Source organism: Argiope bruennichi, chromosome 5 (assembly GCF_947563725.1).
Source record: "Argiope bruennichi chromosome 5, qqArgBrue1.1, whole genome shotgun sequence".
Taxonomy (NCBI): Eukaryota; Metazoa; Arthropoda; class Arachnida; order Araneae; family Araneidae; genus Argiope; species Argiope bruennichi.
In genome coordinates this window covers 2,947,325-2,969,445 of record NC_079155.1, presented here as the reverse complement: position 1 = coordinate 2,969,445, position 22,121 = coordinate 2,947,325, and the positions used below count along the sequence as shown (strand labels likewise).

At 31.5% G+C, this 22,121-nt stretch overlaps 1 protein-coding gene across 5 annotated transcripts in view; it reads right to left on the bottom strand.

Moving 5' to 3' along the window:
• Nucleotides 1-22,121, bottom strand: part of LOC129969568 (uncharacterized) — a 46,634-nt gene that overhangs the window by 4,592 nt on the left and 19,921 nt on the right. For all 5 annotated transcript variants that reach the window (XM_056084196.1, XM_056084199.1, XM_056084198.1 and 2 more), the window contains 5 exons: nucleotides 16,561-16,626; nucleotides 11,357-11,499; nucleotides 9,062-9,212; nucleotides 8,891-8,942; nucleotides 1,870-2,434 (listed from right to left, as the gene is read on the bottom strand). In XM_056084196.1, coding sequence (XP_055940171.1) covers nucleotides 1,870-2,434; nucleotides 8,891-8,942; nucleotides 9,062-9,212; nucleotides 11,357-11,499; nucleotides 16,561-16,626 — 977 coding nt within the window. The remainder of the gene's footprint in view (nucleotides 1-1,869; nucleotides 2,435-8,890; nucleotides 8,943-9,061; nucleotides 9,213-11,356; nucleotides 11,500-16,560; nucleotides 16,627-22,121) is intronic.

Here is a 22,121-nt window from a genome sequence, read left to right as displayed (position 1 = left end):
CTTCCATTGTTCCATCATAAAACTAGCAGGTGAAGATTTAAGGGGAATTATAGGTGAATGCAGCTGTATATCAAATTATTACACAAAATTGTGCAATCTTTAATCAAAATTAATGCTCCATAATATTTTTTACACATCTTTCGATTTTCAGGTAACCAAATTATTATCTATAACAACTACTGAATATCAAAACTTTATAAAAATAAGGTGAAAAAGAAGAAAGCTTTCAAGCAAAGATCAAGTAACTGCCCAGTTCTTGAAAGAAGAAAAGTTATACTTAAGTACAATTATATTAGCTGAAAAACAATTTAAAAGCAACAAAATCATCACGACAAGTATTTAGGAATGTGCTTCAAAAAATAATCATGAGGTGAATCTTGTGCTAATATTGATTATTAGGAAGGGGAGAAGGACTGTTGACATAAATGCAAAGATTAAGGAGGGAAACTTAGAACCCATTCCTCTTGGCAGAAGACACATCAAAAAATCAGAAGTTCACGCCACTGAAAATCCTAATTATTCCATCTCTTTAGAATCTTTATACCAAATTTGTAGGTTTCTATCAAAATATCAACAAAATCTCTTTGGAAGAAGATAGTCAGTCTGTGTGTCTGAATAAAAGTGAACACAATAACTACAAAACATAAACTAGATAGATTCAGTTCACAGACATGGTATTTATAATGTAGATCCATGTCAAATTTGGAATCGTATCTTTTAAAGAACAAACTGTCTGTTGGTCTGTAATTTCTCATGCATGTAATTGTAATTATTCAAAAATGCAATAACTTAAATAAAAAAAAAATTGGTGTGACTATTATTGTATTCTAAGTCAAATTCAAATTTTGCTTTTGATCAATAATAAAACAAACACATTCAATTTTTTAAATACTTGTATTAATGGCATATCAGCGATTAATCCTCCTCCTCCCCTCCCCTCCCCAAAAGAATTGCAAGTTAAATTCAGAAAAAAAGAAAAAAAACATTAAATTAATGTCCATCAAAAATACCAAATTAAGATCTTTCATAGTTATTGCTTGTCAATGGTATGTAGTTAAATGTGAGTGTTCTTTACAATATGATGAAACACACTACTCTCAAGAATGGAATTAAAAATATGATCCCTTGTAGTAGTCACAGCCTGGCCACAGTATTACATGGAGGGGGGGAGTGTTACAACTTTACTAGAAAGTAAGCAAGAAAATTTTTGGCCTGTGTCGGTTTTAATTATATTAGAAAAAAATAAGAAGAAATCAAATAAGTATTTTCAAATTGGTTTCCAATTACTGATAAGTTAATAAGTTATAAATAAAATAAGGTTGAAAATAACTTTGAATTATATTATGCTACAACAAATGATCAATTAATACCAATGTAGGTTTAAAAAAACCTCTTGACCGATTCAAAATTAAAATTAATTTTAATACAATTGAATATGTAAATGAATTATTTTTCAAATTAAAACCATTTGTTACAATTATGATGCAAGTTTTCATAATTCTAAAATAGATTATCTTGTACTTAAATTTATATTTAATAACTTAATTGTAACAATGAAAGTAGACTGTTGAAAAAAATATTCTGTGTTGCATCTTAATTTTAAACTGTTTTCAGATCTACTGATTATATAAATTAAAATAAATTTGCAAAAAAGTCAAGCACAAAACACATCAAAACTGAAAGAAAGAATATAAATCAAATATTGAACAGAAACATATCCTTCTTGTATCTGCAACACCTTAAGAAGACCTTATTATATATATATATATATATATATATATATATATATATATATATATATATATATATATATATATATATATATATATATATTCAGAATGATAATAAAATATATACATTTTTACTAACCATTTGATCCAATATTAATGGATTGAAAATATATGATGCGGTGATTTGTGAAGTTGCTGATCCTTTATTTGATAGTGGCTCAGGATTACTCTGAACCATGAAATCAGTCGACCAAAACGTTTCCATATTTGGATTTTCCAGATGTTGCCTTTTAGTATTCTTATAAGTTTCATTATCATAGGGTGGAAATGACCTTTTAAATGATATATTTCCACTAGAATAACTTTTATCAATTGAAGAATCTTCTTTTTGAGCATTTAGAGAGCCTTCACATTGAACTACAGAAGATTTATCAATTTTACAAACTTCAGTTATTTCTTCCATATTTGTTGCTCTTTCTGATATGCTGTGAGATAAAATTTTCAATCCCTTATTTCCATGATCAAAATTCTGCTTGGGTAAACTACCAAAACATGAAGTAATTGAATTCTTAGATGAAGCATCTTCTACTTCCTTAGATTCAAATAAAGTTGAATTGGCTAGTTTTTCAGGTTCACTTTCTACAGCACTGTTTGTTTCTAAATCCTTAGCATCAGACTCAGAAGTAGATTCAAAATCAACATCCCTGTAAAAACAAATTTTATTGTGTAGATATGGCAATGAAAGTAATTGTATATAAAAAAAATGTTAATTCATACTTTTATATTTAAAAAAATGTATCAACAAAATAAGAAGATTAACTGTATATTCTCAAAAACTGAATAACCCACAAATTCAATTTGTCAATAATTTAATAACTTAAAAATTACCTTGTTAGACAACTTTCAAAGACTTTTACAAAAAGCTAAGGAAAAGCTAATTCATGACAGGTTTAAGAGAATTTCAACAATCTGGTATTTGTTCACCTATCTAGAAATTTTAAATTCAATAATAAAAGGAAGTGACTCAAAACTATCTGACTTAAATGATTACTTAACTTTCATTTAGAAAGATCAGCAGCAAGTGAATTAGACATATTTAGCAAGATATCTCATTTATCATAGGGTGAAAAAGGGAGAAAGGAAGAGGAACTGCAGAAGAATTAAAGAATATGAATTCATTATTATGGTGGGTGAATTTGAGGAGTGGCATTACTATAGTGGAAGTGGCTTCGTGCATTTTAAATACACCTGTTATTATTTGCTGCAATTAAAAAAAACTTTCTACACTTTCAGTTAAATTCAAAGTAAAAAAAGCAAACAATTAGAATATCTGAAAAAGCAACAAAATTCATATGTGTGCCATAAAATTAAGAGCTTTTTCATTGTATTGAGGAGAAATAAAAGAAGAAAATGCCACACATGAAAACTAAGAACAAGAGCATGGTTAATCATTTACAAGTAAAGAAAAAGATAGAAGATAAAGAGTTTTTTTTCCCTCAATTTACCTGAGAATTAAAATTATGATTTAGTTTAAATTTTAAACCACATTCAAAAACAGCTGTGAGCAATTGCATCTTTCATTTTAGTTCCATATATCAGCTCTTTCTTATTTTGAAACCAAGACTAACATTTTTTTAGTTTAAAATCACTGTTTTTCTTAAAATTAGCAATGCATTATTACTCATCTCTTCAATGTAATTAAAATGATTTAGTATTGACATTAAGTATTTTATGAGAATGAGTATGACTTTTTTATTTTTCACAAAATTCAAAAGCTATAGAAAGGTCATGTTTTGCAATTTTTTTATTTTTATTTCACATTGCATTCAATGTTTATATATATTTATATACACACACTATCAACCAATAAGTATTTGGACAACCATGTAAATGATGATATTTATTGTCCTGATCTACATCAAGCCTTCTGTACTTAAATATCATGTAAGAAACATCACTGGCCATTAGTTGCACGCAAGAAGCTACAAAATTCAGAGCTGTCTGATTTCAAGAAAGAGATAATTGTTGGATATTATGGAAATTGCCGATACTTAAGAAACATATACTATAGTGAGTTAAATATTCCAAAATCCTCAATGGCTTTTTGTGATTAAGAAGTGGAAGATGAGTGGTGATTGCCAGAATATGCTTCAACCCAGAAGACCCATAAAACTAAGAAATGAATACTATACGAATGCTTAAAAAAAGTTCTAGTTGTGGTGTGGGGATGCTTCTTGTAGTATGGACTGATACCCTTGATCTCAATTGATGGTAAGCTCAACAACGACTCCAACCACACTATTCTAAACAACCATGTGCTTCCTAAGCTGTAGCAATTTTACGGGTTGGATAATTGTTATTTCTTGGATAGAACATGGAACTTGGGTAGAACATGACAACACTACTTGTCATGTTGCAAGGTCCATCATGGATTGCTATGATGACAATGGAGTGAAATGACTGAACTAGCTTGCCCTGAGTCCAGACTTGAATCCTACAGAAAACCTCTGGGACAAATTGGATTGCAAAATCATGGGGTGCAGCAACCATCTGAAATCAGTAAAAGAATTTAAATGTCTTCTCCAAGCCTAGTGGAAGAAAATACCACTGGCCATCATCCAAAAACTTGTGGAAAGCATACCCCGGAAAGTGAAGGCTGTAATTACTTCAGATGGAAGCTCTACCAACTATTGAATATGAATAATTGTGTTTATCTCTTTTATCACAGGTGTCCAATTACTTATTGATAGACAGTGTGTGTGTATATATATATATATATATGTAATGATATTTTAAACTCTTAATTTAATCCAAATTAATTTCCCAAACTTTATCTTAATTTAGCCCATTGTAACTTCATTCTAAAAATATTCTCTTATTTCATGATCCAATTCCACTTTCGGTTTAATTAATTCCACTGTAAAAATAATGCACCATCAGAACTACTTTTCAAATGAGAGTGATATTTCGATGCCCTTGAAAAGGTGTCAAAGGTCAACACATGTATTCCATTGGCGCATGGCCAGAAATCCAATGTTATATAAGACTAGTGATCATTTGTTTTTATCCCTTTTTTTGCTCTTCTTTACTTCTGCTTTGTGCCACACTGCGTCTTCTTGTATATAATCATGCCTGTCACTCGAAATAGAAAAAAACGAAATTAGTCTCGGCTATGTCTTCAAACCTGTATTCTACTTCAACCAATAATATGTTACACATAATTTAGCCGACAAGATTCGAAATTTATTACAAATATATATATAGTCCTAGTATTGCATGCCTTTACCATGTCAAAATTATGATAGAAATTGATTTCTTTTAGGTATTAAGAGAAATGCAGATCCCCCCCCCCTCCATTCAAGAATTGGAGTATATTAATATCCGAAGAAAAACTGCCTAAAAAACCTATTTTTAGTTAAATTATTACATCAAAAAATTTTATGACTTTTCTTTTTGAAAAATGTATTAGTTTCTCAGAAAATGTAGCATGCATAGGGTTGTAAATTGAATATGCAGTAATTAAATTAAATTATCATAGCAAATGAAGCTTGTTATTAAATAGAATAAAATTTTTGATTTAGAAAGTAAAGTAATACAAATTATGTTTCAAATATAAATCTGAACATTCATAAAAACAATTGCTTTTATAAGATACATTTTCAATTCAAGATCAATATTAGATATATATATAATCGCAGATTGTAACTTTTTGTTTCAGCATCATAATTTTTTTTTATATATAATCTCATAAATTTCATAAGAAATTGCACTAAAATTCAATGCTGCATTTCCTTTAATAATACAATGTAGTTTCCTTTAATAATACATCTCTAAAATCAATGATACCCACATCTGACATCCCAAAAAGATACATGTACTATTTAAGCATTAATAACAAAATGGGTAAAATGGGTTGAAAGATTTCAATTTTATCTAAATAACAGAAAATCCCTATGTTTCCCCATATAAGCAAAATTTGGGGTCTGGCCCTATAGAATAATTAAGAAAGCACACCAATAAATAAAAGTTATTTACTTTGGAATTAAATAGTCAGTTCAGTCACTTAATTTACCAAGAAAAATTATTTAAAAAAAAAAAAACTCACTACATTGTTTAATTTACAATAATTTTGAAATATTTTATAAGAATGCAATAAAAATGCTTAATTAAAATCTTGACTGGGTGTGGGGATAATAAATATAGAAAATAAATAGTTACCATCTCAAATTACAAAGAAATTGGGCTTTAAAATTTTGTGCGTGTACAACAAACATGTCATAAAACAAAGGATATTACATTTAAGATTTATGAAATTGCATCTTATTGCCCTTCTGTTGTACATTGTATTTGCTACAGGAAGAACAGAAATTCATCAAGCAAGTATATGAGAATGGGAAATGAGGCAAAAAAAAAGTAACAAAAAAGAAAAATTAAGAAGTGTGAATGTTAATTAACGGTTTCCTGAAAAAAATTCTAAAAATTCTACAAATACATATTTTTTTTTCATTTGCTATCTAGTTAATTTCTGCTTCTAGAAATCTTAAAGATATTCTTTAATTTTTTTTTATTACAGATATTAAAAATTTTATAGGCCTACAAAAAAGGAAGATTTTAAAAAATGCACTACCAAAAGAAAACTTAATATTATCACTACTAATTAAAAAAAAAAAAAAACATATGTCTGTTGGTGCTTCACAAGCCAGCCCATTTGAATATAATTACAAAATTTGGAAGAAATATACTTTGAAGGATGGGAATGTACATATCAGAACAATTTTTTTAAAAATTTTATTAATTAAAAATTAATAAAAGATTTTTGTCCCCCCCCCCAGTAACTTCCACAGACGAAATTGTATTGAAGTTATTTTTGCACTATTTAAAAGGTTAAAAAAATGTCTTTTTTACTATATGATATTAATTTTACTGCAAATTTCTTCAAATTTTTAACAATATTTATAAATATTTTTTCTTTTTTACATAGTTTGTGATAATGTTTTTCATGGCTGCAATGAAATTCAAATTGTTTCACTGTTTCATCAAATATTTAATTGCCTGAATTTTTTTTCTTTACTGAAAGCTAAAGGAAAAAAAAAATATTCTGCTTACTATCTAACATAAGAAATAAAAACATGATGTTAAAGTAATTGTGCTATTAGAAGGCAGATTACCCAGGCAATTACATTTTTAATGGTATTATAATGTGATGGAAATGAATTCAATTAGAATTGGTGTAAGACACACATAACACAGACTTGGAACAAAAGCTGAATTTCATAAAATAATTCTAAACATAAAGCACTGAAAAATAAAATATGATTAAACAAACAATAAGATGAATAAAATTATATAAAATGTGCTTGAAATTAAAAATACTATAGAATTATTACATAAAACAAAACTTTCTCAAGCATGATAATATTCAATGTCAAGCATGTTGAAATTCCTATTTCCGTAGTAATGTGTCATATCTGCAAATGATCTTTAAAAGAGAACAACTTTAATGTTTACTCTTATTTAAGCTCAAAAATATTTAATTAAGGAATTATGAACAGTAATTTAGCTATAAAAGATTTATTAAAAATAACCAATATTATCTGGCAAATAAACAAGCTGCCAAAAGCGGTCAGTTATTTATTACAAGTAAATGTGTAAAGAAATTATATATATATTTTTTAATTTATATTAATGTCCCCAAAATTAATCAATCAGAATTCCAAAGAAAAATTATTAGTCAATGATCAGTAAATAAACAATCTGGATTAGTCAATGATCAGTAAATGAACACTGTCTTAGCTATGCTTATTATTAAAAATTAACTGCAAATTGTACAAGACTATTTTTAAAATGTTAATTCAACACATTTTGATCTTTAACTCTAAAATACTATACTTATAATATCAAAAAACCTATCATGAAATTTCAGGATTCAACAGCATATGCCAACATAATATTTATTGTCGTGTAATCACTGAAATGTAGACACAAAACATGTGCACATTTCAAATATCACAGAATTGTCTAAGTGAAGAATCTTTAGTATTCAGTATGTTGTTTCATGTTGAAATAAACAATTAGCAGTTGATTGAATAGCAGATTTAAATAAAATAATATTTTAATTCTCAGATAAAAAAAAAGCACAAAAAGAGAGATGGCTATTACATTAAGTACTAGAAAATTGCAGATGATAACTAGAGTAAAGATCTTCTGTAAAAAGAAGATAGTTTAGAAATAAGAACTCTATTTCTGGAGCAATGTCAAATGTCTTACAGAAAAGTGTAGAATTTGAGTGATATCTCGCCAATTCTGATTGCATTTAGTGATCTTTCTCTATGTGATGACTGCATGTGATTTGTATTGCCACTCACCAATATGTTTATGCAGCATAAAAATATTGGCTGTTCTGTGCTATCTCATAAAATCACTACAGTTAAATATTTTAAGCAACTTTTTTATAGTAAATATTTAACCCACATATCTGAATTCTAGTGTGTCTTAATTCATATCTGAATTATATTATTAATATTTATCAAAAATGGAGTTGAAGACATTCAGATTTTAAAGCTTCATGGAAATGAAATTGAAGTAGATAGAAACAGCAATATATGTGTAAATGTAAATTTTTGTGTGTGAGTTTAGAGAAAATAAATTGGATTCTAATGTAAAATGTGAAAGAGAAAAGAAAACATGTACAGGAAATAAGCCATATTGCATCTGTTGGAACAAAATCCATAAAAGATTGGGTCTCACTTATGGAATATGATAGATTATATCTCATTTTCATGGAATATGATAGATTGAATCTCATTTTCAAGGGATATGGTGGAATATATATCTAATATATCCATAACATTTTTCAAATTGGTTTTGAATTTAACTTATAATTTTTTATATTACTGTTTATTGAATTCAATAATAGTATGAGACAAAAAAAAAATGGATAAAGAATGGAATTATATTTCAGAATAAATTTAAAATTTTGTTTGCTTAAGTTAGGGAATTTAATTCTATACCTTATCCTTATAGATAACATTAATAACCTTTAGGATTAATCTGAACATGAGAAAATTGAAATGATTCTTTTTCTAGGGAATAACAGTTGGCACAAAGTTACATGACATAAGTCGAAAAACATATGCAGAATTAGAGAATATAAAACTTACACATAATTACTGGAAATTCTGTGAATATTCACAGAAGGTTCCTTTTTAGCACCTAGAAAAAAACAGTAAATCAGTAACAAATATTAAAAAATATAAGTAAATAAAGAAATGTCTATTGCCAATTAGATTTAGACAATCCACTGAAATTTTTATTTAAAAAAAATTATGTACCTTTACATGCTGATTCAAGAGACACAATAACGCGTCCTCGTCCATATTTTTGCTCCAGCTTTGCAGAAGCTTCACATAATAAAGCCTCTATATCATTATGCTGATCCTCTGTTCTCATAATACGATCAAAAGCAGCGCCATCTTTTATTTTCTATGGTGGAGGGGGAAAAAACATTTCATTCAATTTTGCCACTACTGGTAGACTAAAAAAGATTTCGAAAAATGAATAACCTTAATGAAATACTTCATAGATTTGTTCAGTATAAAAGGCATCGTAGAAATTCTACACTTCAAACATTTCACAAAATCAAACACTGAATGTTTATTTTTTCTAGTTAAATTATATATTTGTTTCGTTAGTTTCATCACCAATCCCATACATTTGAATATTCTATAGAAATTCATATCTATTATAGACATTCTACAAAAAACTAAAGATGCTACTATTTATAAAAAGAACTGTTTCTGAAATCAAATGATGCAGAGAGGAAAAACTTATGTAAGAATGAGCAAAATAGCAGTATCATTCAAAGATATCAGCAATATCTTTGAACAATTTGCATAGAAAATCCTGCTCAATAGTTGCAATTTTTAACTAAACCTACATCTAAAATTAGATGTATAATCTAAATCTAAATCTACATGTATAATCTAAATCTACTTGTATAATGCCTTGGATCTGAAACAAAATAAAAATGAAGTTTTATTTTTCTTAAAGTATCTCATTAAAATTCTTTACAATGCCTATATCTCATGCAATCTCCTTTTAATTTTCATAAAGTTAATTCAAAGCAGCTAAGTGCTTTAACTGATATTTAGGTTTAAATGATATTTTAACTTAAAATATATAATAAAGACTGTTACAAATGATTATCAAGACATATAGCGAGAGTTCTCTTTGCTGTATATTAAATTCCCAGAACAAATTGAGAAATATATTGCTATTCATATTATTATGACATACACTCAATTAATATTATTCAACTTCTAATTATTTAATCAGAGTTAATCTTTAGCTTTAACTCTATTCATTCCTCTAAAGAAATATACAGATCGTTATATCTGCATTAAATCTAGATCACTATATCTTCAATGTAGCGAATTTTATATTCCACAAAAATATAGTAAATCACTATCAAAAAAAAGAAAAAAATGCTACAAGCATCAAGCCTTTTTTTTTTCCAATAATAAAATAAATGTCTGTTTGTTTCTTGTTTCTTATGGCACTTGCCACTGACAAGCCCGCTGTTACGAAGACAGCGATTTAAGCCTGAGGGGGAACGTCTCTTATTTTTTATAGCAGCGCCAACTAGGGCCAAGAGTACGACTTTGCCACTCACGCATCATTCATTCGCTTGCACAACCCCTTTTTACAGGAGGGCACATTCACACATCTCACAGATAGAACAACAGAAGAACAACCATGCCCAAACCGGGACTCGAACCCGGGACGCCCAGATCACGGGGAAGACGCGCTACCCCTATGCCAGGACGCCGGCAAATAAATGTCTCTTTTTCCAATAACAGGGGTGTTTGTGGGACCCCAAAAAATCCCCTGAAACTTTTACGGACTTACTACCGACATTTTGGAGTTTCGAGAAGGGGGGGGGAGAAATGAAAAATTACAATTATGAAGTATTGAATGACCTAATTATAAAAGTCCGATGAATTACTTTTTTTGCAAAATTAATAACCATTAATTTTGCAAAATTAAGACCTTTGAACCCAGGTCACGTGATCGCACATCTGGTCGAACGAAGTCTCTCCCTTTTTTTTCTGCCGCGCCTACTTGCCGAAAAGAATTCAGAAGAGAATGTCCGAGAACCGGGGGAATGAGTCATAACTCGCAATAAGGATAGAACAAAAAAGAAGTTTTTACCCCCTTTTCACGCATTATCACTGCCTTTGGAGAAAGAAAGGAAAAGTTTTCACCACACACACTGACCTTGCGTTTTCTGCTTTCAAAGCAAACAAAATTACCCAGATCAAAATAAATAATTCATTATTATTCCTACTTCCTTTTGAACGACGATCCCCGGAATTTCCGGGTATCGAAGTTCAAAATCCCCGGAGCACAAACACCCCTGCAATAATAAAACAAATGTTACTTTATAATACGATCAATTCTAAAAGTGATTCAAACTAAAGTTGAATGGTTGTTTTTACTAACCACATCTACTTACTTTACCAAAGCACAAAAGAGCGAGAGAAAAGAGAAAGTAGAAATATATTTTTTTTAACATAAACAGATTTTCATTTCAAAAAACTATTTCACATGTAATGAATTTCATTTACCAAATATCTTAATCTATGCTTAGATCCTTGAATGTGATCAAGAATTGAAGTTTTTGCAATGGAAGAATTGCATAACGTGCACTTGAATGGAAAACGCCCTTCTATTGGTAAACTTCTTCTATCTTCCACAATATAATCCAAACCTGAAAGAAAATAATGCAGTTATGTAATTTTAACAGCTTCTGAACAATTATTATGACAAACTGTTAGACATTAAAAAAATTATAAAAACTTCTAAATACATTCAAAGTTATAGTATTATTTCTATTTAATCAAGTGTTAAAATTCAAAATAACCTATCAGAATCTATACTACTAGTATAAATGTGAAAGTTTGGATGGATAGATGGATGTTTGTTAGTCAATCACACCAGAACGGCTGAACAGAATTGGACGAAATTTAGCACAGGGATGGATTATAGTCTGAAATAGTATGTAGGCTACTATTTGTTCCGGTTAATTGAGTGATTAATTTTTTTATAAATTAAAAACTAACTTTCCCTCCAAAAGTCTTCATTTCCCCATCGCCAAATGAATAGGGCTTCAGTTGTTTTTCTTTCCCACGCTAAAGAGGCTAGGCTTAACATGTTTTCAATCGATTATTTCAAATGGTCCCGGTCCTTTTCTTTAGTGCTTGATGCATATAAAATTAAAAATTGTTAATTAATCGATCTTTCGGATTCATTCTGAAATAAAAATAAAGGAAATAAAAAATTTCTAATCTGCATTGCGTTACCCTAACTGGCGTGGAAAATTCACGCATGCGTAGAGTGTTCTGATTGTTGACAACTATATTTTCATTTTATTTAAAAGATTAAAAATTATGTGTATTATACTGTTGTAGCTATCTGAAAATCGATCGATAAATAAAATAGACTTGACTTGATTTTAAAGAAATTCGGACTTGATTTTCTATTTTGTTTTATTATATACTTTTAATAAATTTATTTATAGTTTTAAGTACATCGTTTTTTACGTTAGTTTTAATTTTTTTTATTTGTTATTACTTCATACTTTTTCGAAATTCCCAGAAAAAGCAAATCTAGTCTTTCGAAGAGGAGTAATAAAGCTCGGGCTATGAAAGTTGCTAGAAGACCTGTTTGTAATTTTAGTGAGCACTTGCGGACTGTCAAACGCCCTCCAGCTGTGGGATACATACAAGAACGCTTTACCAGAAGATATCGTGCATGGGCTAGATGGCACTCAAATGACCTAATCATTAACGGAGCTTTGGTATTGATTGAGGTTAAAATGATTTCCATATCTGGAAAATGTCTCTCTGATTTCGGCCTACCCACACCGCAGCGAAGAGGGGAATTATCAAGCGAAGTTGTGAAGGAGCTAAACTACGACACCGCGGTCTTAGAGGTGCAGTTTAATGAAATGAGAAGCGTCAAGTCTATGAAACGATTCTGCACCGAGTAATAATGGGGAGGAGGAATTATTCTTTCTTGACGCACCAGGGGGTACGGATAAGACATGTGTGCTGACTCTCTGCTAGCACAACTCCGTAAGGACCGCAATATAGCTCTGGCTGTAGCTTCCTTGGGCATTGCTGGAACTTTGCTTCACGATGGTCGGACTGCACATTCCGTTTTCAAATTGCCGCTTAATCCAGCAAGCGAAGATACCCCGACATGCAGCATCACCAAAAACCGCGGCCAGGGGGGGGGGGTCCTGTGCAGCAGAGCAAGTTAATAGTATGGGACGTAATAGTATCCAAGTTAATAGTATCCCAGGGCCTAACAAGGGCTTAATGCTGTATATATTATGGTATTAGAATAAAACTAAATGTTGAAATTTTCCCGTAGGTCTTTCTCAATCAGTTATAAGTTTCTTGATTAAATCATATCAGACTCTGCTTTCAACAGGACTATAATGAAACGGTTTAGTAACATTTTACATTTTGATCAGACCGTCAGTTCTCATATACACACCAATATGTCCACTCGAACGAAGTCGCGGGTAATAGCTAGTTTTAAATAATTTAAAATAAGAAGATACATTGGTTTGATTTTTTTAAACCAAAAATTACTCAATCATCAACGCTATATGGTGAAAAAAATTTCAATAAAACCGAGCAAGTTTTTCACATTCCTTGATAAGCTTCTTAATAGGTTTTTATGTATCTATCTCTCACTTTATATTATATTATATTATATATATATATTCCTTAAAGGCAACAATATCTATTAACAGATAATGTTTTGTTACATATTGATGGCAAAGAGATTGGCTATCAAGTATATCAAATATAAAATTATCCAAGAAAAGTGTCAGATACAATCAAGTATCAGTACCTAGCTGCTCCTAACACTATAAAAATGGTATCAATTCAACTCTAATTTCAATGCAAATAGAAGAATGGATAGCCATCAATAAGTAGTCGGTTTCATAGCTGTATCAGGTACAATCGAATTTCAATATCAACCTTACATGATACAGCAAAACCAAATATTAATTAGATTCTAGCCTTTATAAATGATATAATATATGCCTTTCTCTAAAACTCTTGCATGTAAATAAGAAATTATAAGCTTGATGTCATCATATCTGGTTTCTCAAAACTTGAATAGCTCAAATTAGAAATCCTTAATAAAAATCACCATTGCCAATTCAAGTCTTTTTCAAATAACAAAAATCAAAAGAGAAACAAATTACTTATTAAGGTTGAAAACAACCATTATAGCACTGTAACAGCTTATAATGAAAAAAAAAAAAAAGCTGAAGAGATCCTTATAAAGAAAAATCTCGAGGAATATAATTCATGGAATAAAAGTAAAAAAAAAAAAAAAAAAAAAAAAAATTAAGTACGAAGAATTAACTTAGAAATAGCATATTGCTATAGATTTGTAACGTTGCTTCCCAGCGCAGTAAGATTCCTGGTCAGGAAGACAGTTTTACAGATAATTCTGCCGGATGCTGAATGAATACCACATCAACGAACCCTGCCTTGATGACAAAACAGATTTCAGAATCTACAGAGATGGGTCTATTAGGACGCGAATTATAACAATCTTTCTAGCACCGTCTTTGCCCTATCAAGAAAACTATTAAAAAATACGGGGAGACAAAGTTTAAGTTAATCGAGTATTCATTTATTGACAGACAGATACTAGTCGCCACAGGCGACCAACTAATTTACCGGGAATATTCGTTATATTTGTTTTCAGATAAATTGTTTAGACATAACTTCATGTGCATCATTCCGCCATATTGCTTGACACTAAAGCCATATGATTTTAACTATTTCACACAGTCTATTGATAAGTCACACAGTCAGCCCATAACCTCATAGCGCTGTTGAAAATATAAACATCCAGTTCAGCTATCTTCCACTTACGCAGAATTGTAACTTCACTTTTTATATTTATGTCTCATAAACTACACAGATATTTAAACTAAATCCTTCTTTCCAAAATGGAAAACATAATTGCACAGTCAGATTGTTGATCAAATGATGAGAACGGTTGTACTTCAAAGCAACAGTGTAACCTACTGCTAGAAATTAGGCACAATTTCTTTAAAAAAAATTACCAAAATTCAGCAAAAATACGCACACCTAACGTTGTTCTACCATATAAAGTATTTCTAGTGAACATTTTGGTGGTTAATTAAAAAATAACGAATTATTGTAAGTGTGTGGGGATGGGATCTGTGACAGAAAGAGAATTGGAGCGCTGTGGATGATGATCGCCGATGAAAAAAAAAAAAAAAAAAAAAACCCCACCAACCATTCATTTTCTCAATACAATGTATTTCATTAACGTAACTAACATATACATTGTTTGATCACTTAAAAGTTAAACGTAAAGTGAAAAAAGTAATATTTTTTTAAAATCTAAAGTATAAAAATGAAATAAAAAAAGTCAATATTCATTTCGAAGAGCAATTGAGTGCACGATATTTTTTGTCAGTTCGTCTCTAGCAAATACAAATAAGCTCGATGGTTTGCCAACGTAAGAACATGCCACGTATAATTGTCCGTGTGAAAAACATGGTGTGCCCAAATCTAAGCCGCAAACAGACATCGTTTGGCCTTGCGACTTATTGATTGTCATTGCGAATGCCAATCTAATAGGAAATTGAACGCGTTTGAATTCAATTGGCCCGTCTGTGAGAATCATTGGAATTCGTGGCAGCAAAACATTTTCGGCTCGGAATTTGCCATTCGAAATGGTGCCTTCGATAACGTTTTTCATCAATTTTTTAATGACCAATCGCGTGTCATTGCACAGCCGTGGTGGGTTCAAATTTCGAAGTAAAATAACCGGAGATCCAGCTTTCAGTCATAGAAGGTGTGGTGACATGCCTGGCAAATCCAGTGAGTTCAAAAACTCTGTTGGATAATTTACAGCTTCGTTAGCATCGCATACAGTATCGATCGATTTATACGATACCAAGTCGCCTGGCAACGATTGCTGTATCTTGAAGTTTACATCGTCGACATCCACATTTTTTGCGTCCAAAATGGCTCTTTCTGTCAGCCACGCATGATTTATGTATTGTGTGCTTACATCAAGAAATATGCGGTCAATGAGAACATTTTGCGAATCAACGACAGTGCAGAAATGAGTGGGCAATTTTATGCATCCAGTATTTTCATAGACAGCGACTTTTCCATCGCCGATATCTAACAATTGGTCCGAGAATATATCATCAGATTTTGTAGCATTTGGAAGCTCATGTATATTTTTAGCTGGACTTTTTCAACATTACGCCACAGTGGCGATGATTTCAAGCAAGCGTTGATTTCATCAGCGTACTTTGAACATGAATAGGGACACCCTAATTACCTAGCGTTATGATATATACGTTACGACCTATTCCCATTCCTACCAAATACATATAAAAAGTTTCATAAAAATCGGTCGAGCCGTTCCGGAGGAGTACGAACACAAACACCGTGACACATTATATATATATATATATATATATATATATATATATATATATATATATATATATATATATAAATTTTGAAATGATTTTTAAATTTTTTGTGCTATAATAATTTTGGAAAATTAAAATGAATTAAAATTTCAAGAAACTCACTCCGATGTGCACATTTCCACCTTACAAGTTACATACATGCCAAATTGTGGGTAAGTCATACGGTCTGGCCTGTAAAACACTAACGCACATCCACACGCACACATTCATCTTTATTATTAGTTAGTTTAAATTTATACATATATTACCTACCAACAACTGGACTGCTTATTTCTTCAAGTGCATACTCCAGAGCTGATTCATTTTTGAAAATTCCTCCTTCAATAAAAATAATAAATTTTAAATTCTAAGAAAATTAATAAAGCAAGTATAAAAACTATTAGGAATTATATTTTAAATCTAAATTGTTATAATATCTAATAGTTACGAATGCTGTAAATAATAAAATATTAACCTTCATTTGCTGTAATATTCAACAGATATGCGATATTATGATGGACAGAGGAATCTTGCCCTAATGTGAAATACTGGTGAAGGGGAACAATTTTTTCTATAGGAATCCATGCAAAACGAGACAACGCTTTCCTTGCTAAAAACAAGTACCCAGACAAATTTATAACATGATTTATTATTTATAATGAATGCTTCCTTTTTGTTTTTTACAAGAAAGTTGTCTAAAGAATTAATCTGTGCTAACTTAAAAAATTTCGTGAAAATTGGACACAGCATTATCATTAAATGATTCAGGCCAGTTGTGGATATAGCTACTGCCTCATGAGGGTGGTGCTTCTTAACGAACGATGTAATAACTTCTCATACTACCAGCATCTCCTTTATTTTACTGGAAGTTTGTTGCTCTGTTGAGTCTATTATTTCCTCCTCTATTGACCAAATCTCCTTCCCAGCTTTTTGAAGCTACGAAGAATACAGCCCCATAAATTCCTCGTTGATGTTGGCTATGTATTCCCATAAACTCATCGATGTCTTGCTATCGACAACTAACCCTATAACAAACAATCTTCTCAACTAATGCTGTACAGAGACTTGCTCAAACCTCCAGATGTCGTATTCGACAATGTTGTCTAGCCAAAATTTCTTCTATGCAGGTATAAGGATTCTCTTCAAACAAGCGCTCATTATGGTCTGATACACGCCAATTCAGGATGTGACGTCACGGTATCTCCTCGCAATTCGTTTTGCAAATCACTCAATATGAGAGTACTCGTTACATGCGGTATGCACATAATGTAATGTATTCAAAATGATAATTCTGCAAATGTAGCAATCCCAAATGCAGCCCTAAAAAATGAAAATTAATTTTTCTTAACATGAAATTTCGTTTATTACTGTTATCCAAAACAGTGGTCATTTGGCAAGCATTTCAAAGGCCAGCAATCCTTCTACGAAATCGGTGAGGAAACCATGGTCTAATTTTAAATTTAACGAAATATTAGGGCTAATGGATAGAAAGGAAGGATAGCAAACACACAAAATAATTTTACTTAATTAGATTTTTAAAAAACATTAATGAAGTAATATGTTTTAAATATCTAGAAAATAAAATTATCTTTCTAATTATACAAGCTTGTAGAATTATACAAAGAAGTATCAAATTTTTATAAATATATCTTAGAATACTCTTTTCCAACTAATTTCCAATAAAGCATACATGTTAATTAAGACAAATCAATATTTTTTCAAATTAAATAACATTTCTATGGCTCTACTTAAATTTATATCTATTTTTGTGATAAATTATGCAAAGCAGAGCAATAATTTTCAGCAATTATTTACAAAATACTATAGTTTTCACCTTCTACAATCTTTCTAATATCGAATGCTATAATAAGCTACTTAATATTTATCAATTTTTGTTAGCAAATAATTAATTAGAAAACCGTTTTAATTCTATATGATATTAATAGCCATCAAAGTGTCTATTCATGGATTTGGATTTTTATGATTCAAAGAGCCCTAACTTTAGCCGTGCTGTGCCTAACTAATTGAAATTCGTTCTATATAAAAGTACAATTTATAAAAAAAATGAAAACTTAATTTAATGAATGCAGTTAAAATTAGTACTGCTTAAATATGAGGATAAAAAAATCAATTGACTTCAAAAAGGCAAAAAGTTGAGAGTGCAAAGTTTTGCCAATTAAAAAATATAAAACAAGACAGAATTAGTTTTTTTTTTTTAATGTAAACTTTGAGAGTTAAAAATTGCACACGCAATCAAAATGTGGGGAATTGACATCATGTAATCGCACTGGAAACATATTGGTGTCTGTTCTTCAAATAGCAGATGGCGATGAATGTATCTGGTATGACTCACTCATAATCTAGTGATTAGCATATCAACTTTTCTGTTTATCTGAGATGGTCAGTGAACATAAGTAGGGGAGACAGGGACTATTTGGCACCAGGGGAAAACTGGCATACGGCCAACAGCTCAATTAAAAGCCGCTAGATGACATTAGAAGTAGAATCAGAATGAAGAGGAGGAATGACTTCACAAGCTCAGAGATTTTCATATTGATCTACAGACACTAGAGGTAAAGTGTTATTTTTTTTTATTTTGAAAATAGCTACTGGGTGAGTGCAAAAGTTCTACCCCTTTTTTATTACCCATAAAGAAGAGCAAATAAACGCAAAATGAACAGTATTTTATTATTGTGCATAATCGCCATTGCTATCTATGACTTTTTGCCATCTTTCTGGTAGGAGATGAATCCCACGGCGGTAAAATTCTGCCGGTTTTGAGTAAAAAGGTCTTGGATGGCAGTTTTCACAGCATCAAGATCATTAAAGATTTTTTGACAAAAGGAATTGTTCAACGCACGAAATAGGTGGTAGTCAGTTGGTGCCAAGTCAGGAAAATAGGGAGGGTAGGATAAAACCTTCCAACTAAAGCCCAGTAACTTTTGGCGAGTGATGACAGCACCATGCGGCCTGACATTATTATGATAAAGGATAACACCGCGAAGATTGATGAGACCTGGCCGCTTTGCTACCAAATTTGAATGCAGCCTGTTTAGCTGTAGACAGTCGAAGACAGTATTGATGGTTTGGTTGAGTGGCAGGACCTCCCTGTGAATTATTCCCTGCAAATCCCACCACACACTCAATAACACTTTCTTGGGATGAAGTTCAGCTTTCGATGCAGGCGGATCAAAAGGGCGACACACAGTCCTACGACGCTTTACGTTACGGTACATGACCCACTTCTCATCTCCTGTCAAATTCGTGTCAAGAATAGATCGTTTTTGTACGGAGAAAGCAAGGAAACATAGGTGCGATTCGGTCATCTCGTTGATTAGCTGCCATGTTATGTGGAACCCAACAATCCAACTTTCTCGTAAAATTCAACTTAACCAGCCGTCTCTCGATCGTTGTCCGGTGTACGTCGAAGGTCTCTGCTAATTCTTGCACGGTTGGGGTCGGGTTGTTCCTTATAGCTTGGTCAATATCGTCTTCTCCAATGCGTGATGGCCGTCCACTCCCACCCCGATCTTGGTAGCTTTTGTCTCCTTTCCCTAAATTTACGAAACCATCGACGACATGTGCTTCCGTCTATTGCATCCTCCCCAAAAACTTGACAAACATTGCGGCTGCTGTACTCTATTTATTGAACTAGTATAAAAAATGTTTTATATGCTCCTTCCTGCTTTACATGTTACAACTTCAGAGAATTTTTTAAAAAAGATAATTAACTTTGTGAGGTACGATGCACTTATATGTGAGGCATCCACACGTTTGATTGGCCGACGATTTGTGTCATTACAATGTCATGTGCGACGTCAATTCCATTGCAATTCCATATCCAAAAACGGGTAGAACTTTTGCACTCACTCAATATTTACCACTCACTTGATTTTTTTCTAGAATCGACAGTATTAGCAATGAAGATCATTGTGTGTTACATTTAGTATTTTGATATTCATGAAAGTATTCGTGAGAATCTTCTTTTAATGAATTTAATATTTCTAAAAAAAATTGAATCAGAATAGAAATGGCATGACGGGGCAAGTTGGCACCAAGCCAGGTGAGACAGGTTGGCTTTGCGTTTCGAAAGATGTGGACGATTTACCTATCTAATTTTTTTTTCCAGGGCCATGGTTAGAAACAGAAAAAGGACGGCAAACCGAGCTTTGACCTCCTGCACGGGGGGGGGGGGGGTTGAAGCTCGAAAAGTGATGATCTTCAATTCTGATCCTTTTCCGTCCGGTCCGAGTTAACCACCGGATTCATGAGAGAAAAATCAACAGGCAGGCGAGAACTGGTTCAGCTTATTTTTAAAAAGGAACTCTACCATTAGAAGGCCCGAAGCAATGAGTCTCATTCGGGCTACCTCATATAATAAAATAAGTATTGCGGCATTTTTTAAAACTTTTGACGCAGTGTTACGACAAATATTGTTTTGGACTAGCAGACATATGGAATATGGATGAGACAGGGACCTCAAATGTTAAAATTCCGAGCGGGTGGTAGATCGATTGGGATTTAAACAGACTGGCAAACTGACTTCTGCTGGTTGATGCTGGATCTTCTATAAGAGACAAGAATCATCCTCTTTTCATTTTTCTACATAAATTGCATCGATTTTATGCACTTTGTGTACAGTACGAAATGTTCAACAAAGGAAAAACCAATACTATCATGACTCTTTCCTTTCGATTTCAACATTAGACGTATATAGACGCTAAATAAATACCTGAAAAATGCATATTATTCATAACATAGAAACAAACCTGGAAAGACACTGATGATTTACGATATCTCAAGTATCTTAGAGATTTCTTTCCCACTGGCTACCACGACAGCAATATAACAGCCCACTTTTCAGTGGAATATGTCCACCAAGTCCAAACAAATTTCCTAATTCGGAATTTCTTCTCAGTTAAGTAACGGATTGTCTTCAAGCCACATCTGATGTATATAAGAGTCATTATTCGGTTTTGGATTGCATTTGTTCCAATCTGATGCCTACTGATTCCGACGAAATTTCCGCAGCAGGGCGTGAAGAAATGGCACTCAACTACTTCAGGTGTTATCGTCCTCAGATCCAAAGTTGCGATTCCACATACTGTTTCACCGGTAGAAAAATTGCGACCATTGCCAAAAGCTGGCACAAGATAAGGAACAAGAAAAGGACTAAGGTAGAAGCAGGTTACTATTTTGGCAGATACGCTCGTAAAAGAGGAACTTCAGGCAGGAAAAGAAACCGTTGCAATAAAAAGATTATAAACAACTGTGAAAATCAAGATAAAAATTCTACACTATAAAAATGAAGAAGGCAAACTAAAAAATAGGAAAATGGCAAAAGACAAAAGGCAGAGAAAGAAAATGAAATTCAGGAGACAAACTTGCATTCTGGGAATGAAGAACAACATCTCTCGATGATGAAGATTAATTTTCTATCAACTGTGATCGAATTATTTGAATTTGAGGGGGGGGGAATCCCAGAGGTCAATAATTTTGTATTAGTGAAATTGTTAATTAAAGATAATAAAGGTTCAAAATTGTTCGTGTCTGAAGTTTTGAACTAAAAGAGTCTCCAAGAATGGAAGGCGAGCTTCCCCAAGAAAAGCAAATGGCGAATGCATTTATTTTTTCCCAATAACACTGAAACAGCATCTATGTCAAGGGCTGATTTAAAAATGATAAAAAAAATGTTACGATTTGCAGTCAATCTCAGTGTTTTTTTTTTTTTTTTGTACCTTGGCTCAAATGTTTCTACTTTAAAAAAAAGCGCAATTTTTATTTAAATTTAATTATTTAAACTTTAGTCAATAAAAGTTAGTTCTTAGTTAAAA